This window comes from Drosophila simulans, chromosome X (assembly GCF_016746395.2).
Source record: "Drosophila simulans strain w501 chromosome X, Prin_Dsim_3.1, whole genome shotgun sequence".
Lineage (NCBI taxonomy): Eukaryota > Metazoa > Arthropoda > Insecta > Diptera > Drosophilidae > Drosophila > Drosophila simulans.
In genome coordinates, this window is record NC_052525.2 from 7,189,545 (window position 1) to 7,217,104 (window position 27,560).

General features: G+C 41.8%; 1 protein-coding gene across 7 annotated transcripts in view; it reads left to right on the top strand.

The window, feature by feature from the left end:
* Positions 1-27,560, top strand: part of LOC6725375 (homeobox protein cut) — a 66,560-nt gene that overhangs the window by 13,290 nt on the left and 25,710 nt on the right. For 4 of the 7 annotated variants that reach the window (XM_039298077.1, XM_039298080.1, XM_044923804.1 and 1 more), the window contains exons 1-2: positions 10,805-10,840; positions 23,670-24,866. In XM_039298077.1, the coding sequence (XP_039154011.1) occupies positions 24,111-24,866 (756 nt within the window). In that variant the 5' untranslated portion in view covers positions 10,805-10,840; positions 23,670-24,110. Of the gene's footprint in view, positions 1-10,804; positions 10,841-23,669; positions 24,867-27,560 lie in introns of those variants that run through there. The other 3 variants (XM_039298079.2, XM_039298082.2, XM_039298081.2) reach the window with 1 other exon arrangement.

Below are 27,560 nucleotides of genomic sequence, written 5' to 3' on the forward strand. Positions count from 1 at the left end.
TGTGTACATCGAAGTTACTACAAAAAGAGCTTAGTGTTAAATAAAATATAGTAAGTATGTACAAGTATTTCGTGCAACGATGGCAGGAAGTGAATCAGTGATAAAAAATAACTACTGATTAAATGTTGGTAATCCGAAGAATTTGATTTTTGAGCCACAGAAATTTTAATAAGAAATATCAAGAAACGGAAGCTGACTAATAGGTTAAATAATTTCTGTGCTTGCAATCGCAGTTGATTTTGATTTAGTTCATGGGCGTGAGCTACTTTGCTAAATAGTTTTCCCAAAAGTCGACACTATTTTTTACGACACCCCAATAATATCCCCAAGTTATTGTTTTTGTTGCACTTATCGCACATCTGTTGGACATAACACTTCATAGCTCCTTGGTTCCCATCTCCATCTCCATATCGCATATTCCCCTCCTTGATCCCGAGCGCATCTCATTGAATTCGTCGCACATCCCGCACACAGCCACTATACCATATATATGATATATGGGCAGATCGGAGGAGCACACCTTTTACAGCTAGAGGGAGACTCCGAAAATGAGGTCTGTAATTCCTTGAGGAAGCCAAAAATAGACAGCCAAGCGCAGCCTTTAATTGGGAGGAAGTCATTGAATCACATATTTCATTGTTGGAGAAACATAAGTCCGCATTTTGATTTATATGCACGCCCGCGCATTTAATGCTCATCTTATATTTTTTTTCTTTTACTCTACTCTTGCAAGTTAATGTTCGATCGCCACGACTTCATCTGAATAGAGGTTCAGTTCTGTTCTTATGCAAATCCCAACTCGAACCAAACCGTACTGAACTGGAGAAATCAAATTAAAGGCGGGCGAAACGCATCATTGTCAGATGCACTCACGCTCCCTTATGGCATTCAATTTTAATTTGAATTTCCGTTGAGCATAAAAAGTCGGGTACTCGGGATCTCGAGTCTCTGGGAGCTGAACGATCCGTATAGGAAATAAGGAGAGGGTCTGCCGCCTAATAAATCTATAAAGTGGCAAACGCAAGTACACGCATTATTACTTTGATTTTTTATGATGAACACAGGAAGCAGCCTACACACACATGGATATGGAGTAGAACAATAAAATGTTGGCCCCGCTTCTGTTTCGACTTTTGTTTCACTGCTGATTGCCTTTGATTTTCGGGCTATTTATGCTCTGAGCTCAGCTTTGCTTTTGCTTCTGCTTCTGCTTTGCTTTCAATTTATTTTGGAGCGACTTCCGTTTGTTCTACATTGACATGCCAAAGTCGGACCCGCTCAGTTACTACTGTAGTCAGTAGTCGGTAGTCAGTCCAGTCCATCCATCCATCCAGTCGTCAAATCGAATTCAATTAAGTGTCTTTCCGCCGCCAACGTCCGGCGGTGAATCTCATATCTCAGATACGGACTCAGCCGGTAGTCGAACTGATTTACCAGTTAAACGCAACACTTTTTCTGCTCGCTGCCCGGGCAATTGATCATACTAATGATTATTATCTGGCCGCCGGACGAGACAATCCCAATCCCATTCCATCATTCCCCATCCCCCATATCTCAGTCAAACAAAAAGAAAAAACAACCAAAACCGAATCCAAACCAAACCGAACCAAACTGAGTCTGATAATTGAAGTCAACTTAGCCGAGCTTAGGCTCATTGTAAGATTGTTTAACTACCGGATGTTTTAAGCTGCGCGATCGCCATAAATGTGGCTTCGCTTCTGTGGCTCACTTTTATTTTTGTGGGTTGGCATGTCTGGATTTCTTTGATTTTTATACACATTTTCGGTTTTCCAATCATAGTTTCAATCGTGCAAAGTTTGATCATTATTGCCCGGGCAAAAGTCAAGTTACTTGAGTTGATTTCGCCTAAGGGTAAACATGTAGGTGGATTTTGTTTTAACTGAATCAATGAGTTGATCATTAGCATTTTGCTTTGATTTGATTTGTATTTGATTTTCATATAATTATACATTTTAATAAAGCAATTTGTATATGCTTACTTTGTTGTTATAATGTGTTTGCATGTTGGGATTTAATTAACCGACATATGTGTTTGGCATTATTATTCGGACTTCACGTTATCCAAGTTTTCTTGTAATTAAAAGCGAGTGACAATAGAGGGAATACCAGTGGCAAATCGCTCATAAAACCGCAGCCGGAAACTTTCTACTTCCCAGAACCCTCGAGATCTCTAAAGATTTTCAGTTATTATTGATAGACCAAGCAGGAACTTAAGCCTAAGTCGAGTCCCAGCTTCATAGCCACTCAAGTAACCGAGTTACGTGAGGTTACTCCATACGGGGCAGCCAAAAGAGGAGGCCAGGATGTGGGGAAGTGAAGATAGGGAGCATAAAAATCATCAAATAGCGCTGGCAGAGGGCAATTTATTGCCATGTACACGGCCAAAGCTATTCAGAAAAGTGCTCCAGCCATTCTAGATTGTATATAGCATGCACACAAATATCTATGGCCATATATATGCATTGCTATGTATGGATTGCTGGCCATGTATATATATAGAAAATGGCAAAAATCCTGCGCGCGCTCGAAAAGAAATAAATTCCCTTATTTTCTTTTTTTTTTTTTATTTCTTATATGCCGCGATTGCTTTTTCTTCTTCTCCAACTTCGTTTTTCTTTCATTTTTCCTTTTTTTTTTTGTATATATATTTTTCCTCCCGATTTTCATTTCTGCTAACGCGCGCAATCAAGAACAGGAGCCGCACACACACAAACATAGAACGAGAAAGAGAGCGAGTCGAACTCCTAGGACCTCCCAAAGACCCCATAGCCCCTACCCAATTTCCTCCCATTTTTCCTGTCTTTTCTTTCGCTTCGAGCTTCTCTTTATTTTATTTTATTTCATTTCATTTTTTTCTTTCTGCTGCCCTGCTCCTCTGGCTCTCGTTGCTCTTCTTTTTCCACATATCGGGAAATATCCTTGAATCGGAATGTACGGCTCCTCCTCCAGTCAGCCAACCCCCAATATCCACCATATCCATTCACCCCCCGAAAGCTGGCAATCATCCCTACCGAACAAAAATCTATACACGTCAGAAAGAAAGAAAGAAAACGAAACCCGAAAGTGAAGATGAAATGAAATAAAGCAGCAGCCAAAAGTGGAGGTGGTGGAGGGTGTAGGGTGGTACTGGGTGGTTTTGCTGCTGGTTCGGTTCGGTCTGGAGGTGGATATAAAAAAAAAAAGATGTAGGGAGCGCATAAAAATTGGCAGCAGTTTGGGGCAGACAGCATCGCAGACAAGTAAACTTTTTATGCCACCACCACCCCCTCGACACACACACACACACACAGTCAGTCAGTCCCTCCGCACACAGACACAGGCACACTAATACACAGACAGGGAAAGAGACAGCAGCGAACTGTGCGGCTAAAGCTGAAGCCATCGTCTCGGCCAAAACGACAAATGTGAAAGGACATTGTCGTCGTCGTCGTCGTCATCATCATCGTTTGTGTAGTCCTCGGCAGGACCCAGTGCTTCCTCTTCTCTTCCTTTTCACTTCCTCCCCGTGGTCCTCGTACTTCTTCTTTCTCCACAACTCGTTATTACGACGAGTACGAAGGACGACGCCTGCACTGGGTATCCTCTTTTCTCTTCTCCGGCTGTCCATGTCCGTTCAGTTCAGTTCTGAGTGCGTCGACACTGACTCCCCGAAAGACCCTACCCCATATATAGGGCCTCCTATAAAAGTCCCATCCTTTTGGTCCTTCAACACACCCTTCTCCTCACAATCGGAATCCCTCCTGCCTTCTAAAGACCTTGCGGGCATGCCTCTGCAGTCTGTGGATGGGTCTCTCAGTACAACGCCTTCTTTTTGTATTGGCAGACTTCGTTTATGGCCATGGGGATAAAAGAGGGATTTGTCTTTCGTATGTGTGTGGGTAAGGGAACTCTTGGGCAATCGGAAACCAATCGGAATCGGTAATCGGAAATCTTAGGAGGAAACGAGAATCTCTTGGAAACTGAAGCTAAGTTCTAGTCGTAAAAATGCATGAACCAATGTGTTGGCAATGTTAAAGGCAGCAAAGATTAAACAGCTTTTTCCACCTGTTTAAGAGTTAGTAAGGATTACGTTAGAGGAATAGCAAATAGATTAAATAGACTTATATGTCATATATTTCGAAACTTTATGCTAAATTTTAGCCAATGGTTACTTCAACTAAAAAAAGTACAGTGTATTTGCACCAACTACACACATGGATGTCCTTTAACAACAACAACGATAAATCGACACCCAACTAACAACAACAAGTGGTGAACACATATGTACTTATATATATGTATGGCCAACAAACGAAACGAGTCCTTTCTCATTTTTTACTTGTCCCCTCAAATGTGAGTATGTTTTTGTGAGCTGGGAGGGATCTACATATGTACGAGGCCAGCCCCTTGAGGTCCCCCCCTAACGTGCCATTTTCGTACGTTTCGTTTCGATTCGTTTTACTCGGTATTTATCGACCAATGATATTGGAAATATGTCAGAGATGCGCACAAGGAGCCGGCATTTGCTGCGCTTGGACCTCGTGATTTTTCTATGAACTTAAGTGTGGCTTTGCAAGGGGAATGGGCGTGATTGCTGCAGTCAGTTTGAGTCTTCAGTTTGATGTACCTTCGAATATCCCTTGTCAATGCATACATTTCACAACCTCCCTAAAAGTTGCTTTAGTGAAGCTGCACTTTGTTTTAAGTGTAGATGCAGTTTGCATTTTTATTTACCATTCAATCCATCCCTTCGACAGCGCTAGTCGTTACCATTTTTTATTTCATTGTGTGCCATTTTGATTGGAAAATCGTACGCAATTGGAAATTTTTGCCATTGGCTAAGAGTTCAATACACACTAACACACAGACACACACACACACGTGAGCGCGAGCAGCGCTGCCTCGGCCGACGTCACTGCCTGGGGTTGGATATTATGGAAAATCAATCAGTGAAAAACAGAAATAAACAAAAAATCTGCGAGAGAACGGATGAGAGAAGAGGAGAGAAAATTTAACGGAGAGAGTGCTCTCTCAATTGCAACCAAGAAACTGCAATTACTTATTTGGTTTTTTAGCTTGATTTTTTCAAGAGACTGTGAGTGAGAGAGAACACTCAAAATAATGCTCAATACGCTGCGAATCATTGAGTGAAACTGCCACAGAGAGAGACGGGGAGAAAACGCCCGCTCGTACGAGTGTGGCAGAAGGAGATAAGCAGAGTGAAAGAGAGAGGTTGAGAGGGACAGAGAGAGTACGCGAGCAGTTGCAGCTGATAAGACACACACATACAGCAGCACTCGGTTCAATGTGTGTTCGATAACCCAGAGCAAATGAATGAAAGAGCAGAAGCGTGGCGTCTGACGAGGCAGTGGGGTGGAGGGTGTTAGCCTGCAGTTGAGTCCGTTTTTCGAGAGGGGTCTCTCTCGCTTTCTCACTCTCTCTCTCGCTCTTTCACGTGTGTGTGAGTGTGCGGACATCGACTGCGTCGCCGTCATCATGAACATCATATATAGATAGATTTTTAACAAACCTGATTGGACGTTATTGACTGGCGCACACACACACAAGCACACGGCCGATGATTCGTTCGCTTTGCCTGACTGGTTTCAAAATCCACACATGCCTGTGTGCCTGTGTGCTTGTATCAGCAATCGACAGGCGAACCGAAAACCGAAAAAGGTGGAGGGGCCAATGGACGAGCGGTTCGAACCACATACGATATATCCACACATATGTATATCGTCCCGATTTAGAACCGAATCCCATTCCGTACTTTTGCACTAAGATCTCTTACGTGCTTGACCTCTGATTCACGATCGATAACTGGTTCATTTTCAACTTGAGCGCGATAAGCAGTTCCCCCCTGTGATTCATTAATTTGGCTATTTTTTTAATTATTAACCATGGACCAAAGTGCTTTGGGGTTTGCATTCATCGCTCACAGCTCATGGGTTTTAGAGCACAGGCGGTCCTATCTTAATTTTGACTAATGCAATTGGCTGTTTTTTCCAAATAAGCAAATGGAAATATATGTATATCAAATATACTTTACTTTATTTAATAACTTAAAGATTAGCAAATTTCAAAAATCTTCCAAATGATTAGTTATTTTGAGTACACGCCTGCTGAGTAAGTTAATAATTTTTGGAAATATGTGAGGCAATGTGATAAATATTTTAGTGACTAATCAAATGTACTTGTTAGGTATTTATAGATTTACTAAAACCAAATTTAGGTTCTCAATCAACATCTTAAATCTACAATGTATTACTTTTCGAATCCCTTACTTGTCCACTTCAAAGAAAGTTTCCAACGAAATCAGAAGTCCAGCTTCTTGGGTTATAATAAGCATTGACATCCAATTGCAGCTCCCTGCTTTGTTTCATTTCAACACTGAATAGCCCACGTAAGACCCTGCCAAAGTTTCATCTGGTTAGCTCGAGCAGAAATCGAGTTACTTAGGGTCAACTACTGTGGGAATACATCAGCTACCCCTGCCTCCCTATATACTCGGTAGTACAACGTATATGTGTGCTTGTGCCGCTGCCTGTGCGGTGAAAACCAATCACAAGTGGGGCCCGAAAGGCGTTGCCGATATGTATTGAAAGCAATCCATATATATACGGTGGGTATCTCTGTGTGTGTGTGTGTTTATGTGCGAAAGGTTAACAGCTTTTCGTTGTCGCTGACTGCGCTGCCAACAGCGCTGCCCTTTTTTCCGTTCTTTCTTTCGCTCCCTACACACACACACACGCACACAAATCCACTCGTGCGTTTCTGGATTCGTCCAATCGAATTCAATTGACGCACAAATTTTTATGTGGAGAAAAAAAGGAAAGCGAGGGAGAAAACCAAAAAACAAAAAAAAAGGAGAGGAAAATGTTGTGCTCCTTCTCAGTCATCCAGACACCCAGTCACCCTCCCCTAGATGCCAATACACGACATCCATCCAATCACCCAACAACCAACCCCCCTCGACAAAGTTCTACACCCACTTTTTCCCCCATAAACCGAACCGAACCGAACCGAAACTGAAACCAATCCAATTTGGTATTGCCCGTATGGGTTCCTTTTTTTCGAGCCCCCCTTCCTTGCGTTGGGAAAGGACCTCCTCTCTTGCTCAGCACTTGCTGTCCCTTTCTATCTTGGCACCCGAACTCGAAAACCGAAGCTTTGGCGCTATAAAAAAAAATAATAATATAACAAGAACGTAAAAATGAGTGGAAAAAAAGCAACACACAAAAAACCAATGAAGGAGGGTAAGGGGATTCTTACTACCAGACAGCTATAAAACACAAGGAAGAACCAGCATTGGGTGGAGGGGTGAAGAAAAAAAAAAGAAAAAATTACAAGGCGGCACTTTCACTCGACTCAATGCCGAACATCGTTGAAGCCTTAAAGCTGCTACCCAAGGAATATTGTCAACCAGGGCCCACCCAAAAAAAAAGTGGAGAGAGTACAAGAGAGAAAGAGAGAGAGAGAAAGGAGAGCGAGCAAACGAGTGAAATTTCTATTTTAGGGTGGTTAGGTTAAAAAAAAAAAAAATCCGAAACGTAACCGAGAAAAAGGAGCGAAATACATACGAACATCGATTTCGATTGGGAAGCCATCAACAGCTAAGGCCCTGAAACGGGAGGCTGCCACCCACCCCACCCAGAGTTTCCACCCAGCACCGCCTACCCTATTCTGAGCTACGCTTTTTCGAGAGGAGCTTCGTACACTTCGTTTTTCGGTTCGTGTTCGTTTTCCTGTCGATGGCGATGTCGCTCTCTCTCAGCGCCCTTTAAGCTTCGGTTCTTTTTTTCTTTATTATTATTATTTTTTCCAACCCCCTATGCAACCCCTACTACTATCAGGGGGGTTTTTTTCGTGCGTTTTGGGGCATTGAATTGGGGTGGGGATTGGCTTTTCGGGGGTTTGGGTTGACAAGTTCCCAAGTTTCAAAGGCGCCCAACCAGCGTTGAGGGGGGTTAACGTCAATATATATAATATACATGTGTAGGGAGCCAAAGGAAAAAAAACCGAAGGGGGATAAAGAGAAAAAGAGAAGAAGCAGAAATGTAATCAAGTGCACACACACAAATACAGAATGGCATGTATGGGTGTGTTGGTGGGAAGCCTTGTTGTTGTTGAGTGGCGAGTGAAAAAATAGTAGCATGCTTTTAGGTGCTAAGAAGCGTACTCAACGAGCGGCAAGGAAGAAAAGCAGGTGTAAAGAAAGGAGGTTGTCGTGTGCGTGTGTGTTATTTATGTCATTATTGAATATGCGTTCGAGGCGCAGCCAACCCAAATCCAGCCCGCTTAGACATGTGTATAGAGTATATCTTGTGGATACAGCATCGCATCGGCTTATGTACTCAGGACACACACATACGTATCCTTATGGCATGCGTTTTTATGCTTATTCGATTTTATTCGAGTGCTGGCACAGAAACATCTACACAGCTACGTATAGGTGTGCACACACATATATGTATAGTCGTACGTGCACACAGCGACAGAGACAGATACAAATACAGATACAGATACAGATGGAGCATCAGGATTTGCTGGATGCTGAGGCTTCCTTCCACCTCCATTTTCCACCCCCTCCCCATTTCCATTCGCATTTCCACTGCCATTCGAGCTTCAGCTGGCTCCGATTTCTTTTCACTTGGCAGATTTTTCTTCTTTTGCTTTCCCATTTCTCGTTTCCTTCATTTCTTTTCGTTTCGATATTTTTCTTCTTTTTTTTTGCCACTTGTGCTCCGCCCCGTTTTATTGTAGGGATTTCGCTTGATACATATAGATATATAGATGGGCAATGTACATATATCAGTTCGCTCGTTTATATATTCGCCGATTGTGTGCACAGATAGAAGCGATATATACCATTTTTTGTTCCTGCCCGTGTTTCATTGCATGTCATTTTAGTTTGCTTTTTCATTTATTTTTTATCTTTTCGATAGTTGACATATTATATATATATAGCTTCACAAAAGTCTGTACAATACTTTCAATAGCAAAATATGAAAATCATACGAAATGATAGTATATGGATTATTTGTTAAGATCAGTTTCGGTCTAGTGGTGTTATATCAAAAACCTCCAGACGTCAAGAGCAAATACTCCAAGTAGCTCAAGGTTTCCAGTTTTTCACACTTTACTAACCAACTGACGCCATTGCCTAATCAGCGTGCCACATAGTCACATCGCCTAATATATATCTGCACGTATATCTGGCCGATTTCTTACAAATCACTATATGATGGCCGTATAGCCCTACCATAAATCTTTCAACATGTTTAGCCAACAACTAAACAATTTATGACGATTGTCTCCGCCATGCGGGCGAATCTTTCTGTAAGTATGAGTGTATGAGTATGTGTGCGACTATATGGCCCACCGATTAACTGATATCTCGGCTATATCTATGGCTATATTTCGAGCTCGTCAGGCAGATATGACTGCCACTTCTTGACTTCTTATCTCGCTGGCACCCTTGTCTCGCTTTTTGTTGTAATTTGTTTTTATTTATACGCTATTTGTTTGTCCACTAAGCAGGCGAGGATATATACTATATATACTATATACGCGGCTTATATAGGCGTATACATCAGGGGCAGATAAGGTGCAGATCTTATCTGTATATGGGGCGGTACAGTATCACTCTGTATCTGTACCTTTGGCCAATAGACGAAGCTCTACTTGACTGACTTGATTACGTCTCCATATAAATATGGCAGCTATTTGTCTAGATATCTTAGGCACACATTCGACTTTAACTTTATCTGGGCCCACATATGTATATCTCTGACTCTCGGTATCTTTAGCAATACCTAAACATTGCTACACGAAATGTATGGCCTTTATAACACCTGATCCCCTGCTTCTCGGCTCGGCCACAAATAAAATTGATAAAAAAAACGGCAACAGGAATTTAATTTTATAATTATGATGATGATGATGTATTTGTTTAGAAATTGTTGCTCTTCTTTAGCTTTATCCAACTAATGCCACACAAACACACACAAAGGCAGCTTCAGTAGCTGCCTTGTGATTATTTTATTTCATTCTGGTATTCTTGTTTTTTTTTTTTTTTGGGAGCTTTAGATTTGATTTTATTTTGTCGTTTATCACAAAATGCTGCGGCCATTTCGTGTGTGGATACACACACACAGTCACATGTGTATTTATATGGATTTCATATATATATATTTGTGTGTGTATTTGTCCGTATGTCTCGGTGGGCTGAAGTTTTTTCGCGCTCAGAATATTTTGTCCAGCAAATTATCTACATCAGTTGTTAATTGCTATTTGACGCGTTATATCGGCTACCGACGTATTCCGACCGACTTGGCTTTAGCTTCGAAATATTTTCCACCAACTTTGTGGTTATACCAATTGATTGGTGCGTGAGCAGTGTTGGTATATTATATCGGTTTTGTTATCTGTGTATGCTTTAAAAATTCTAATGGTGATCTAAGATAATTTGCAAAAATTGTCACATTGATTGCTTTTTTTACATTTTTCAATGCGGAAACTTGAAGTGATTCACTCTTTACTCTGTGCCGCATAAAATAAGATATCTTTGTAGATTTTAAAGTGAGGTTACCTAACCTTGATCACTGTTTGATATAATATATATCAACAATTTTAACGTGATTCACCGCTAGTTATTCACTGTTCGGTTCATGATTTTCAGTAAACAGATAAACACAGATAAAAAAGAAGTGATTAATTAAACAATAAATATTATAGTTTAAACTAGTACGCCAAAACTATAATTATAAAATTAACAATAATTTCCATCTTCTCTTTGCAGGTAATACTCCCACTCCATTGCTCTCATTCAGAATTCGTAAGTTTTCGACTGTGTTTTTTCGTTTTTCCCTTTCCCCTCGGCCAGACAGACACTGTGCTCCACTTAAGGTGGTGAGCAACTAATGATGTTTGTCGCGACTGGCATTATAATGATAACTACACACACACGTGCGATTGGGGGTCCTGTTTTCAGATTTCTCTTTCCCTCTTTTTTTTCTGCATACATATTTTTCACTTTTTTGCGCTTTTTGTTTGGCCGTGTTGTGTGTGTGTGTGTGTGTTTGCTGCCTTCGAGCCGCATTTCATTCATTTGCGTTTCATTCATGTCGTTGCTGTTGTTGTAGTTGTTGGCGGTGCTGTCCTCTCCATCCTCCTGCAACAAAATATGTCAAAACTTGTCTCGTCTGTCTGCCATTAGCAGCAGCAGCAGCAGCAGCAGCAGCGACAACAACTTGGCAACAACAGCAACATCAGGAACAGCACGGCAGCAACATCAACAGACACGCCAGCAACATCTCGCCCACACAAAGTGGGCGCAACAGCAACATCATCATGCTCATTACCAGATGATCATCAATTTGGGTACCAGTTTTTGGGCTTTAGGGTTTCCTTTTTTTCATATTTTTCAAGGTAAAGAGGGGGTTACTTCACCTTAAATGTAATTTATGTTTCCAGTTTACAATAGACTTATCCTGGGACCAAAAGAGTTAGCACACGACTTGATTGCAGCTACTGTGCATGAAATGCTTCATTCATAAAAAATAAAAAATTAAGGCAAAAAATAAAAAAAAGCCCCGAAGCCCGCAGACCCCCGAAGACCCCCTTTATTGAACGCCCCCAGTGTGTCGCCTTCATTATATGCAAATTTCAATTATTTGCACAAATCAGACGCTCAAGATCTGCCAGATCCAGCCACGACCAGGCATTATTATCAATCCCCCGCAAAAAAGGCTAAAGCTAAAGCTAAAGCCCAAAGAAGAGAGCGAAAAATATTGTTCAATTTCGTTCTTCGCTTTTTTTTTATCGGAGCAAACAGGAAGAGCCATAATATAATTTATTGTATTAATGCTGTCCCGCATAACGTCAGCATCATCATCATCAGCAACATCATTATCGCCATCAGAGTTCGTTCAATGGGAAGCATTTCATTGATACCCTTCTTATATTATAAATACGTATATATGTACATATATGTATAGATGTGCGTACCCTGTTCTCTTGTATTATTATTAATTTAAACATAAACATGGATTTCCTGTTTGCCCTTGTCGATATGCAAAACCAAAAAAAAAAAAGAATTGGTTCAGCTTTTGAGCGATTCTTTGTTGGGCTTTTTGTTTTTCGGCATACAAAATGCTTTCGATCGAATTTCACATTTTGTCTGGAGGAAATTAAATTAAGCGTTCGCCTCGCTTCGTTTTGGTTTTGTCGTATTTTTTCTTTGTTGGAAAGATCATCATTAAGCATTCATCCATTGAATGCGTGGGAGCATTCGATTTTAATTTTGATTTTGATTTCACATTGAAGGTCACGCCACTCATCGTCTGCTCAACCGTTGAGGAATTGATAAAAACATTTTAAAAAAATGTGATTGAAGGAGAAGGAAACGAATTATAAGCCAACTGCAGTTCGCAGAATACCAACTTCAGGGAAAATAGATATCCAAGTAGGCAGGAATTTATGGGAGGGCGGTCTTGTAATCTTATCTACTTGGAAAAATTAGTAGTCTGAAACAAAGTAGATACCAAGAAATAAATCACCGCTCCCGTTTATTATCCCTATTAACCTCAGTTTGACATTGAAAAGTCATAGGCCTCGGGTGCTCCCCAAAAAGCAACGAACTCGGAAATTGCCCGCCCCCTTTTTGCGAAAATACGCGCAACCTGCGCATGTTGTTGACATTGCGTTGAGTGTGGACAATGTGTGTGAGAGTGGGTGTTGGGTGTGTGAAAAGTGGGTGGCCTGTGGAATGGGGGGCTGGTGACATCTCCCAGTGGCCACTGCAATTGACACAATTTCGCAGGGAGACAAGGCCGGCAGTCAGTCGGCTGGCATTGACCAAAAGGCACTCGCACTCGCAATCGCAGTCCAGCATAGCACAGCACAGCACGTGGCCAGTTTGTCACTGTATGGGTTAATATCTGTGTGCGTCTGTGTCTGTGTGATGTGCAAATGATACACTCGCTCACACACAGCCAGAGACGCACAGTCACCGCAGCATACACATGCAATTGATTTGTACTTTGGGGTCAGAAGCATACCAAACATGCCAACGCAAAATGCCGAGCAACAGTTTGTCTCTACCCCTCTCTTTCACTCGCTTTAAAATCCCCAACAGAAATACCCCCCACCCAAATGTTGTGCGTAAAAACCGCAACATTTGCAGACTCTGAAACCACCCACCTATATCCATTTCCCCGATTCTGCCTCTCACTCTCGTTTGGGCTGTATTCTTTTTTCCTTTGTTTATCCGCGAATTTTTTCGAGGGGTTTTTTTTTTTGCCAAGTGGCTTTAAGTCGGCTAAACAGTCTCGAAATCAGGTCAAAACTAAGCCCAGGATTGAGAGCATTTTGAACGGTTGTAGGAAACAGTGATAACTGAAGGTTGCAAGGAAATCATTCTAATACACCATTCGCAACTAATATTCAATTATGAAACCGTATTGATACCATGTTCTTAATCACCCCCAATGACATCTACAGATCCCAGACAGAGTCAAATTCGTTGCGCTTCAATTCTTCTCGCTTCTCGCCTGCTCCGTCTGCTCTTGTTCTTCTTGTCAATTAGTGAAAATCGAATTAATATTGTAATACTTTAATGAAATAATGCATGCATCATGCCAGACAGAGCAGGCAAAGAGATAGAGAGAACGCGACAGTTATTTATGCGGAACGACAAGATGAATCTGAATCTGCGAAATGTCTCTCCATTTCTATATTTCCTCTCGCTCTCTCTCTCTCCTCTGCATCGCGCCCTCTCTTTCTCTGTCTGCCGCATAATAAGTGCAAAAAAGCCCAAAAACTAAAGTTGATAAAAATAAACGAGAGCCACACATCGCAGACGTGAAAATTCAGACGATGAAGGAGCAGTAGAAGTAGAAAGGGACATTAGGGGGGCATCAAAAGGAGTGCGATGTCTCGTCTCTTTTTCCCTTCATATCCCCATCTCTTTCGGCAAGCCTTTGTGCAACTTTGTCAATTGTTAGGGCGGTGACACTTGAATTCTGCGGGGGTTGGGGTTCCGGAGAGTGTGTGAGGGGCGGTTGACTAAATGGCAAGGTGTGGAATGCGTGTATGACAAGAATTGATATAAAATATGCTAATTGCCTTCTAGAGATGGAGGAACTGTCGCACTGAATGAAATCTACGGGGGATGTTGTTTGAAAAACGGTTGCTATTGCTATCGATCGGCTGGAAAACGTAAATGTTACTTTTGACATCATATATTCCTTATATGTACAAATTTGGGTCACTTGCCAACTTCAATTTATTATGCACAACGAAAAAATTAAAATTCCATTAGGTTAATTAGAAACAAGCGTTTGATGAATAATTAGCATTCCATTGACTTCATTAATTGGTTGGTTAGCCCTCGAAATCATTATCTTACCTGAGAATACCCAAGCTCATTGAACTGCACCCATTGCCTTGCATTAACTCATCATATCAACTGAATGACATTTCATTGCAAATACTTGACTTCATTCCTGCTTATCCAATTAAAATCGCCCATTAAAATAGCAATGCTTAACTCTCTCCCCTTTTTCTTGCATTTCAAGTTGCAACTAAGTTGCAGTGTGTCTTTCGTCTCCTTGAAACATAGAAAACAATTGCAAATGTCTTTGAGAGACGGAACCCGTTCGCCATTTATGTGAATTATTGGCAAAAATGCATAACGGCAAACAATTGAAAACGCAATCAAGTGTTGGCCAAAATGCCTCATCAGTCTGCTTCTGCTGTGGCTGTCTCTTTCTCTGCCCCCTCTCTCTGACTCTTTCACTCGCTTTAGCCAACGACGGCGGCAACATTTGCATGCCCCAACAACTACAACATTGGCGGCAAAAACACCAACAACAGCAACAACAACGTTGCCAATTAATCAAGAAATTCTTAAATAATTATTTGCCTATTTTTATAGAAGAGTCGAGGGATATGAAGACAGACACATACGCATATATATATATATATATGAGTGTAGGTATATATAAATGAGCGCATATATATCAGCCGATATGAGGAATATGGGACGGAGGCGGAGGGGGCGGGACTGCATTATAGACAGCCGCTCTGGCTGACTGAGTGACTGGCACGACGACATCGTCTGTTGGAGTGTAAATTTGTTGTTGCCCCAACTCTCGGATACAAAGTATATAGTATGTTGATATACATATACAGACGCAGATATAGATGCACCGTAGAAAAATGTTGACCATTTCAGTACATCAGTAAATAATAGTCTCAGTTTGAATAACTATTTTGTAACGTAAGTTTTACATTGACTATGTAAAAATGGTTTGCATAATTAGATGTTACATGTTGATAGCTATAATACCTTGTCGATGACCTACATATTTTTTTATCTGTATAAAAATATATGCAAATATATCGCATATGCATATTTGTGTCTGTTCATTTGCCTGATATTATATGGGAGAAGCATGCACTTTTCGATTTTCATTTCTGTGATTTGTGCTCCCTCTCCCGCTCGTCATCTCACTTGCTCACGCTCTGGTTCATTGTTGTTGTAAAAATAAGTTGCCCGCCAGCCAGACCCCCCCGTTAACCCCCCAGCCCCCTTAACCCCATAATGCTCCCTTTTCCGATACGTTCCTCCGGCCATACAAACAAATTTCTATGAAGCATTGCAGTTAGATGAGCCGTTTAGTGACAGTCAAGTCGTTGAGGGGGGTAAAAAACACAAATAAAAAAAACAGACAGGAGTAGGGTGTTTGGGGGGGAGGGGGGTTCAGCCAGTGCGAATCAGTGGCATGCATTTTTATGCAGATATATAAGCACATATATAAATCGAGTGTTCGCTGGCCGAGTGCATTGCCATCGCCATTTGCGGGTCGACTAATAATAATAAATATTTTTGCAGAAATTAATTAACAGCAGCAGCAACAACAATAGCCAACAAAGTGTTAAAAGAAGCGAGAGATATATTGAGTGCTATATGCGGACTGACATTATCTTTGCAGTAGTTGTCTGAGTCAGAAAGTTGCTGTTAATATGTATATGAAGAATAGATTTCTCTGTTTTCCGAACGGCGGAAATAAAACTTTAAATTTAACCCAAATAAAACCACTAAAAACCGGGCGAACAAAGCTTTTGCCAGCGAATTCTCCTCCTTGGGCAATTACTCAAATTCAAATTTAGTGGCGGGGCACCCACACTTACGCACACGAACACACATACACGAGTATATGTATAGCTCTGTAGACCGAAACCCACCTCCCCCAACTCCGTTTGGAAAATTCCGAAATGCCGCAACTTGTCTCGTTTTGTAAATAACAAATCAGGCATTTATAAATGATGTGAGCATAAAATTTTGGCGCCACCACCCAAAAGTTCACCCTTAACACCCCAAGAATACCCCCACACAGCCCATCGAAATTTAACCCACTAAGCTCCGCTGGCAGCACTTGAAACAAAAGCAACTCTTTGGCAGCTGACACGCGCTGTTGTTTCATTTTGCCAGCAACAAAACTGTCGTCCTTTTCCCGATTTCCCGCCTTGATTTTCTCCCCTCGCCCCTTGATTTGCCGAGGGACAACGTCTTGGTTCGTCGTCGTCGTCGTCTTCTTCATACGTCTCTAATAAGACATGATTGTAATTAATTAAATTAATTCGTTTCGGTTTTAATACACGAAATGTTTTTCGATTTTGCCAGGACAGCAGCAGAAGCAACCCCAAGTTTCTCCCTCTACTCGTAGACTTTCCTCGCTCACAAAAGGATTGCCAAATGAAAGCGAAAGATTTCTGATTTACGTTCTCAAATATTTGTTTGTCACACACTCTGCGGGCTAAGCCATCGAAAAAGGTAAGGTGAGGTCTTCTCATCTCTATAGAGAACGACCGGAGCCCCCGTCGAAAAACCCCCAAACTATAAAATGTTGTCGATTTTGATTAGGCAAAACTTGACAGGCAACTTTTGGGCTTCGCTCCATCGTTGTTGGCGTGGCTTTTCATTAAAAATGCCAACTGAGTTTTGTCTTCGGGGTTGCTTTAGTAGCAGAATTTTAACCAACCAACCCCAACCATCAAATTTGGTTGCCTTGGTTTTTCAAGAGATGGAGCAACTCGGCATAATGAATTGACATTGATTGGAAATTTTGATTGAAAAAGGGTCTCGTCCTGGAGCAAAGAAACTTCGCTATAAAGCGCAAATAATAAATTGCTTCATTTTCGGTTTAATTAAGAGATTTTTCGAACGGAGCTAGCTTAGGCATTGCTATTCCAGCACCCAAAAGAATTATTGATTCTCTAGTCTGCGGGGCCTTAAGCATTAATACGTTCATTTATATTAATGCTTTGGTCTGATTAAGCCCAGAAAGGATTCACATAATATTTAATTAGGTATTCACATTCACATGCTTCGTGCACAACTGTACCACCACCGAGGAAACTGAAATCATTAATTTCGCTTAGATTTTAAAATGTCAAATTTTAGGTAATGGACAACCCTTCGGCTTTCCTTTTTTATCCCCACTGAAAGCATTTTGCGGCCCGCATAAAAATGTCAAAAATTACAAGGGTTTAGGGGCGGGGCTTTCTAATCATTATTTGTATGGCCTGACCGAACACACACATCCCCCACACCCCAAACCCCAACCCCAGCCCCCTTTAACCCACACAATGCCCACATATGAGTTATATTTATTTGTATTTGTCTGGGCCCGTTTTCTGCCTTGACTTGACCATTCCCACACCCTTTGCTTTGTGCTATTTGGTCAGTGTAATGCTTAATTATTTACTTTACAAAAAAGAGAGAAAAAATACACACAACAAAAATCCTGACCGAAAAAGGCCTACCGGAAAACCTTGGTTGGGATGGGGCAGACAGAACAATGGGCTCACCCACTCACCCACTGGATCACAAAAAAGGGTCATCTAATACACACACATGTATGTCCAGCGTTCATTTTTGATGTACGATTGGTCCTGTTGTTAGTGGAATGAGTATTTTTGGGGCATACAAAAAAAGGTATGCATACGTTATGTAATAATAAGGATAAGCCAAAAAATTATTATTACTTTTGGTCACTCAAAGCGGGAAGGTGGAATTCCAAAAGGGTGGTTTAGAAAACGGAGGGGGATTTGCAATGCCCCCCGTTAATCACAAACGGTAGCAAAACTTGGCTTGGTAGTATCAAGGAGGTAATTTCTGAAAAATTCCCGTATTCTTCAAACTAACTTTAACTTATTTTGATCATCGATCGGTTTCACAGCAATCCGCCAGTTGTACTTCTTTAACTGTTCTCTTCTAACCTCTTAATTTCCCTTTCCTCTATGCCTATGGCAATTATAAATCCTCTAATTTGATGCCCACTCACACACATTCGCATGCCTTGGGTATTATGAATACTGTAACTGTATCTCTCAAGCGGAATACACACGCACACTTTGACACTTTTTGGCGTAGTGAAAAAACTCGTAGGAACTTGAGTTTCACAATCTCTCTCCACATATAACTCTTTTCCGCTGTCATGTGACGCATTAAAAATCGAAAACCCCCACACTGTACATTTTCGCCAAGTCTCGTCTTCTTCTTGCTTTGGCGCACGCATTAATCCTTTTTTCCAGCATCTTTTCACACAAAACAGACACATATGCAGGGCACGCGTGTATATAATCCTTTTTTACAGGACCCCAACCCGAATATCACGCCCCATCCATTCCTCCCCCCAGACTTTTCTCATCTTCGTCAGCAGCTTCGCATATCAAAGCTAATTTATATTTTGTATAGCATACATTTGGGCGTGCACGCAGTTTTCAGTTACCAACAACCCCCCAACCTCAAAAAAAAGCATAAAACAAAATAAAATAAAAAAACACCAACCCCTTCTCAATGCCTTTTGCCTGATTTTTGATAAGTAAATAGAAAATGTTATAAATTTACATACGTGTGTGTGTGTGTGTGTGTGTGTGGAGAAGGATGTGTGGGTGAGGCGCACACATACGTGTGTGTTCGTTCGAGGCAATAAAAAAGAAACAGAATTTTAAATTAGAAAATATTAGTTAGCCAAAAGAAGAGGAGGCACAAGAGCTCAAATCTCCAACGGTATCTCAACGAATGTACAGTTATGTATTTGCACACAGAGCCATATCGTTCTCTATCTCTCTCTTTTCTTGTTCTTCTACTCCTCCTTGTCTTGTGTGTGCGAGTGTTTTTTATTTGTGTGCAGACAGGATCCCCATATCATCGCCCTCTCTCTTTCAGCATCAATACATCATTTTCGTCTTTTCTCTTCCTCTGCATGTGTGTGTGTGTGTGAGTGGTGTTTCCTCTGTGTGTGTTGATTTTATGGCACTCTTTCCATTTCGTTTTTTTTTCGGTTTTTGTTGCAGTTTTATTTTTTTTTTTGCGATGTGGGGTTTGAACTCGTTCCTTCTGTGTGTGTTTTGGGGATTTTTTGTTTAATATTTAAATAAATAATTAGCAAAAAGGGATATATATGTTTGTGCACATGTGTGCGTGTGTATTTCCCACAACCCCTTCAAAACCTCCTCTGTGTGCGTTGCTAATGATGTTTGAAATTGTAAAGCAAATGCAAAGGCATGCCCCGAATCTGAAGAATACTTTTTGAGGGGGGGCAACAAAAAGTGGGGGTTTCGAGCAGGAGTTCCTGGAGTATTAAGTCGAAAAGCAGACCGAGCAATTAATGGATAACAGTTGAGCTACTTAAATGCGCTTTGGACTATGAAGAGGGATTTTTAAATCGCGCTTGGAGGGAAAGGGTTATATTTCCAAGGCACAGAAAGAGTTTAATGCTTCTTATATTTATTACTTATTTTTATTTAATATTATGGAACTCCTTCGATTTCGCGGAACATCTTTTAACCATATATATGTATGAACACATATGTATGTGCTCCAGTTTTCAAGTATATATATCCTTATTTTAGCATTTGTGGCTGTCAAAGCAAGAGCTTAACCTCCATTTCCGTGTTTTTTACCCTCCTCCTTTGTCTGCGCCAAATGTCAGGCTACAATAATTTTCGCTCTCATTAGACAGGCACACACATATCTATATTTAACCCCTTGTAGCCATCTTCTACTTTTCTGAAGCTTTATCTTTGGCTTGTGCTGTTTAATGTGTGTGTAATTGTAAAAAACGCTTTGGGTTCTTCGTCGTCATCTCCTCGTTTTTTATGGGGTATTGGGGGCACAGCATTTTCCCCATGACAGCCTGTCATGTCATGTAGGCGTTTAAGTGGCAGTCATGGGTTAAGGGAGGGACTTTCAAGAGTCCTTCGACTTTTGCAGCTAACTAGGGAGTAGGGTATACTGGCTTCAAAGAAGTAACGGCGTGTGCCACCTTATCCCCCTCAGGATCCCATTCTTTTACTCCATCTGTTGTTGCATTGATTTGCTTTGATTTATTGTCCAAAAACCGCACAATGCAGCCTCGCGTGTTAACCCTTACCACGACCAACGATGTAGCTACCCTTTTCGGGCAACAGGGGGTTGAATATGCCCCCTGGAAAACCAGGAGAAGAAGATGAAGGCACTCGAGCTTAAGTTGAAGCACAATTCATAACATTGCCTTCGTACTAATTACAAAAAGTGCTCTCGCTGAACCTCCCTCCTAAAAAAAAAAAGAAGAAAAGTGCGGGAATCGTGAAATCCAGAAATTCAGAAGCTCAGAAATCCTGAGGTCCCGAAGTCCTGACAGCAGCTGCTGCGCTCCTTGCCAAAGAGAGAGAATTCCCCGTTCGCGGGTCTTGAGGCAAACTCACTTCAGACAAACAGCTTGAGACAATGCCGCATGCTGCAACTTCAGAGGGTGTGGAAAATGGGTAGGGTAAAGGGGCAAGGGGGTTTTTGGCAAATGAGTTGACATGTGCCAAGCACACGACAATTGCGAGCAAACAACTCAAACACACACACGGCTACGGACACACAAAACATTATAAAGAAAAAAATAAAATACAGAATCTGAATCAGAATCAGAAACAGGCGCTCAAAGTGGGATAAGGACTTTCAAGTTGGACTTGCCAATAGTTGATACAATTGCAGTCTGCGACCGAAACAAATGAGCCATAGAATTACCAGTTGAATTTAATCCACTTAAACCTAGTAGTACCGCACTTTTGTGAATACGTATATATCATTTAGCCATCCATAACCATTCCCAATTTCAATTCAATTTGTAGTATGACTGGAATTTTAACAGACCCTTAGACGAGGGGCTAACATTTCACTTAACATTTTTGGTTCGCGCGCGAAAGGTTTTACCCGTTTCTCTGTGCAATGATGCTTATATATATATATAAATATATATATATATATACATTTTTTTTTGGAAAGCTCCTTTGAAGTGGCAACCGGCAAAATATTAAATGAAACCCAAAAATAAAAGGGGAGCATGGGGCACGCTAAAAGGGTGCTCAATACGAAAAGCCTTGCCTTGCCATAAGCTGACCACACACACGGGCCAAAAGGACGAGAACGAGAGCCATTGAAGTGGGTAGAGTCCCGAAAAAAAAAAAAACAGAGGAAAACCCTCTCCAACTGGGGGCAAAAAAAAAGGAATGCCCGGCAAAGCCACCCGCATTTTAGTTAATTAACTCATTTGGTTGGCAACTGCTGCTAAGCCGAACTCAAAGTGGGCCAGAATCGTTGGACTGGCTGGCATTAATTGATTTGCCCAGACTACGAAGAGTACAATTTCCAAGAAACTATTTTGGCGAGGTGAAAAAACTGGACACCAACAAGTGCTGCCTTTCCCACGGGGATTACTTTTCAGTTTGATCGATTTTGGTGGTCGTTTTGGTCCAGCAAAAAGTCAGCGAAAGAAATGGAAACCGGGAATGAAAATGAAAACGGAAAAGTATCCTCTACAGCCTCTCTCTTTTGGCCATTATGAAAACAATTTTCAAGCTTAAGCAGCTCACGGGAAACGACAACCGGCAACAACAAGACAGTGGCATCAGCAGCAGCCGCCGACCGAGGTCTTAAAACAGAGCAACCACTGAACCACCGAGAGAGGGAGAAGCCACCCAACCGCCCAGAAACCACCCAAGCCCACCCACTTTCCAGCTGTCTGCCAGTGTGTCTGGCATTCGAAAGGACGTCGGACGAAGGACAAAACTGCACCCAACCACTTGTCTTGTTGTTTGTACTTAAGAGCTTTTAAATATCATAAATATATATCTATGCGAGTCTCCACTCCTTCCTTTCGATTCCCCCGTAATGAGGATGATGATGTTGACAAATATGCCTGGCAGGGCAAGAAAAATGATTTGCTTTCTGCCATTCGACATTCGCTTTTCCCAGGGATATTGTCATTAAGCGTACTCAAAATCATCGAATGTCGAACGATTTGTGGTTTTGGTTCTAGCCATTAGGGGAAGTTCTATAAGGGAAACTTACAGATATAAAACAAAATTCAGCTGTTGGCATTTTAAAGCCGAAGATCTGACCATTTTTCTTAAGTGATCTATACTTTTCAAAGTATTCAGCACAGCTTAAATATCGTATTTACAACCCACAAAACTCAACTATCTAGCACCCTTTACCCACATTTCTATACTCTGTGTAACGACTTCCTGCTTAACTTTATTCGGAAAATTGGAGGCAGAAGGACCTTCATCGATATGAAGTAGTACAATTTGGCCAAGAACCAACGGCAAAGGCTTAAAACTCACACCAAATAGTTTTGGCAGCAGCAGCAGCACTAGCCCACCGACTAATTTCCAAAGTTCTTTATTGCCTGCAACGCCCACCGAAGTCCTGCTTTTTTGCAAGCTTCCGGTATTTATACAAATAAAATTGCACAAAAACCCCAAACCAAACCGAACAAATCAACGGAAAATCGAAGCAAAAGTCATTGCCATTTGGTGCTTGGCTTGGGCTTAGGCAAAATGGAATGGAATGGAATGGAAGCCTTAAAACTTGGGGGAGATCCTGATTCTGGTCTGGGTCCCAGACTAATTTGCCAAAAAAGTTTGCACCGCATATTTTTGTAACCTTCTTTGGGAGTTCTGTACTCTCTTCTCCTTTTTTTCCTGTTGTATTGCCCAATGCTTTCTATTTTGTTGTTTTAATTTCTCATTTTGGCATTTGAATTCAGAGAAAGAGTCTTGCAAGCAGGCAAAACCGTCGAAGGTCAGGTCACTAATAGCAGGGAACATTTTCAAGTTGGGCTTATCGATACCGACGATAAACTATAAATTTGTTGGTCCTGGCTCTAGATCCTTGTTGTTGTTTTGGTTGCTAATGCAGACGGAAATACCCCGGAATGTTTTTTAAGCCTTCCGTCTGACTCCTTTTGGCCTATTTGGCGTGTGATTGTGTGTTTGGAAGAACTCTTTTTGGTGCTGGCATTTTGGGGGGCCGACAAAAGTTTTTGCAACGTATTAATTTGGCTAAATTTAACCCGTAATGACTTTAAAAGTAAAATTAATGAGGGTCGATAGTTGGCAAAGTCTGAATGAGGCAGGAGTGTAAAAGGGCTAAGCAAACTTTTAGCTTTTTGTTCGTGTTAAAAGCAACATATGTGCTTGATGTTGCTGCACAGCTTTTGAAAGGGGATGGTGTTGCCTTCGAGTCGCTTTTGTACAAATATAATAATTGAATTATTTGTATTCATATATCTGTTTAATAAATTATTTATTTATTTTTGATTTATTATTTTTTTCAGCGCGCAACCCTTGCCGAAAAGGAAGTGAACACACTCAAAGAGCAGCTATCCACCGGCAATCCCGACAGCAACCTCAACAGCGAAAACAGCGATACAGCGGCAGCGGCAGCAACAGCAGCAGCAGTTGCAGCAGTTGTTGCAGGAGCAACAGCAACAAACGACATCGAGGACGAGCAGCAGCAACAGTTGCAGCAGACGGCCAGCGGCGGCATTTTGGAAAGCGACAGCGACAAGCTGCTGAACAGCTCCATTGTTGCAGCGGCCATAACGCTGCAGCAGCAGAACGGCAGCAATCTGCTGGCCAACACAAACACGCCGTCGCCCTCGCCGCCGTTGCTCAGCGCCGAGCAGCAGCAGCAGTTGCAGAGCAGTTTGCAACAGAGCGGCGGTGTTGGCGGCGCCTGCCTCAATCCCAAGCTTTTCTTCAATCACGCCCAGCAGATGATGATGATGGAGGCGGCAGCCGCGGCAGCAGCGGCGGCATTGCAACAGCAGCAGCAACAGCAATCACCCCTCCATTCGCCGGCGAATGAAGTTGCGATTGCCACAGAACAGCCAGCGGCAACGGTAGCAACAGGAGCCGCTGCTGCAGCAGCCGCAGCAGCAACACCGATTGCAACTGGCAACGTCAAGAGCGGCAGCACCACCAGCAACGTCAATCACACCAACAGCAACAATAGTCACCAGGACGAGGAGGAGCTGGACGAAGAGGAGGAGGACGAGGAGGAGGATGAGGACGAGGATGATGAGGAGGAGAATGCCTCGATGCAATCGAATGCTGATGACATGGAGCTGGATGCGCAGCAAGAAACCAGAACTGAGCCAAGTGCAACAACACAACAGCAGCAGCAGCAGGATGCAGAGGATCTTGAGGAGAACAAGGATGCGGGGGAGGCTAGTTTAAATGTTAGCAATAATCACAATACAACCGATAGCAATAATAGTTGTAGTCGAAAGAACAACAATGGCGGCAACGAAAGTGAGCAACATGTGGCCAGTTCGGCGGAGGACGATGATTGCGCCAACAACAATACAAATACCAGCAATAACAACAATACCAGCAACACCGCCACCAGCAACACGAACAACAACAATAACAACAACAGCAGCAGCGGCAACAGCGAGAAGCGCAAGAAGAAGAACAATAACAACAACAACGGCCAGCCTGCTGTTCTATTAGCTGCCAAAGATAAAGAGGTAAGTTTCAACTAACCGGAGGTTAAGTGGAAATAGTCGGTTGACAGGTGGTTAAAAATAAAGTTCATTTCGGCTGAGCAAATATCTTACTCAGGCCATGGAGCCTACGAAAAATGCATCCCAGAAGTAAAGTTTAAGATGAATACATTTAAATGTTATTAACCGGAGGTTAAAGCTTCCTGTTAAGTTAGTGCAGATGTTTTAAGTTTAAGTCTACCTTTTAACCCCTCGTCAGTTCAAGTACTAGGGATTAAACACAACCCTATTAACATAAAACTTCTCCAGTCTGCTCAGTGAAAAAAGACCAACTTTAAGTGACTTTTTAATTTAATAAACTGTAGCGGACTAAGGTAGAATATCCTTAAAATCCACCCAAACCACCGCCAGACAATTACCCGGCGCAATGAAATGTAAAACCGTTAAGATTAGACAAACGTCGCCGCCCACACCGGAATTTCGGAATGTGCAAGTGTGTATTTGGGGGGAAAAGCGGTTGGGAAAGGATGCCGTGGGCTGCCAAAAGGAGTGAAAGAAGCGTAAAAAAGTTAACCGCAGTACCAAGGAGAGGAATTTCAACCGCAGACGACGACGCACGACTGACCGACCGCCGTCCCCCCAAACCAGTACGCACAATTGAGAAAACACTTGCACAAATAAACAAAACCCCCCTCACTTTTCCAACCACTCGGCCACTTTTCTTGTAATTTTCTAGCCAAACAGAAAAAATGTTGCCCGAGTACGACGAAACCGAAACCGGGAAAAATAGAAAACAAAAAAAGTATACAAGGCAAACAAATGAGCGGCGGGACTTTTGACTTCTTCTTTACACGCCCAAGAACAAGAAGAAGCAGCAAAAGGGACAAACTGGCTAAAAAAAAAAAAAAAATAAAAAAAAACGGAAAAAAACCAACATACAGCCAGGGATTTCGAGCCTTTTCCCTGGGACAGCAATTTCAACCCAACATCAAGCCAAGGGAAAAAGTTAGAAGGAAACTTTTGCGGCAGGCAAACAAGGACGGGGTCCCAAGGACAAGGACCAAAAACAGGGGGTGTAAAGTGATATCATTAAAATATTGACAAGACAATTTTTACGCCTACAAATTTGTTGAATGCCTTTGTTTACACAGTACCAAGTGGGAACGGACGAAAGATGTCGCGTCGAGAAATGGGATGAGATAGAAAAAAAAAAACAATGAAGACTTAAAGTTAAGGGCTTAGGATGCAAATTATTGCAGATATGAATGTCAATATTCCTTAATCAAACACCGATTCGTTTTACAAGGACCATGCCCATTAGATGTCCCCAGAAATCTACCAATTTCCCTAATGCAAAAATAAGACGGCATCCTTCCTCTGCTTCTTTTTGTAATGCGCACCGCATTGAATGATTGCTTATCCAGAAAAACCACCCGTGAAAAGCTTTGACTTGAAGTGTTCCGTGCGGCTTTTTGTGCTGATTCGAAGATGTGCACTCGGGAGTGGTGCACATTGCATTTTAGCATCAATCATTATCATTTGCCATTAAGTGCAACAGCAGCAGCAGCAGCAGCGGCTTCTCTTCCATTAGCAACCCCTAGGTGTTGCCGCATAAGAAGAGGGCAAAAGTAAAAAAGGAGAAGCGCATTTCTTTAATGTTTTATCACTTCTCTTGGCCAGACACCCAACCACCCACCCAGAGGCTTGCATGGGATATTGGCGCGGGGGCTGAAAGAAATCTGAGTGGTTTTCAAAGAAGAAACACATTATTTGTAGTATAAGAATATACATATGTATACTGATTTCATAATGGGAGAAAATATCACTTAACCTTTAAATTTTAATCGATTTACATAAATAATTCTCACTGTGCACCCCTGGAATTCTGCGTGGATTTGGCTTTTAACCTGCGTTTTCGTGGCGTTTTCTTATTTGAAATCCATTTAAAGCTATTTTTGCCGCCTGGTGGTGGGCCCAGGCTCATTAGTTTGATTACTGGCGCCCGGGCGACACCTCCCCAAGCCCCCCACCCCCGAAAGAAACACCCCTCTTGCGATGCATCACACCCCCCCCCCCTTCCCCCCCTGAAACCAACGTCCATGCACAGCTGTGATAAATGCACTCGACTGACAACTAAATCACTTATGAGCGCTGCTGTGTGCGTAGATTCAGATTTATCTGTTACACATGTTCATAAATATGCGACAATATTTTTTTGTCCTCGAAGCGGCGGCAGCCAAAGATGATCGACAGGAATATGAACGGCGAGGCCCTGGGATATATCTACAGTTGTGGGAAGAATAATAGTTGTCTTGGATACAAAAATGTTGGCACACACAGAAAATATATGCAAAAGGATATTCTTGAATTGGAATTACTTGATCATTGCTTTATAGACTTTATTCGAGTGTTCAGTCAATTTGAGAAATGCATTTTGCTTTTCCCACTACTATTATTTGCAACACATTTGTATGGGGCGCGAGTTTTTGCCCAGAAATCATGTTAAATGGAATTGCAACAGTTGTTTGTTGTTAGAGTCGAAGTGCAGCAGCTCCTCTCACTAGCTGTGCGTTTGTTTTGGCTATGAGGCATGTGTTTATTTTTTCGCAGAAGTGCATTTTTATAGACAAAGTGCTTTTGGGCCGCGTCTTGCTTCCAAAAATAAAACGCATCGAAAAAATGGGAAAATATTATCAAAAAATAAAAAACAAAAAAAAA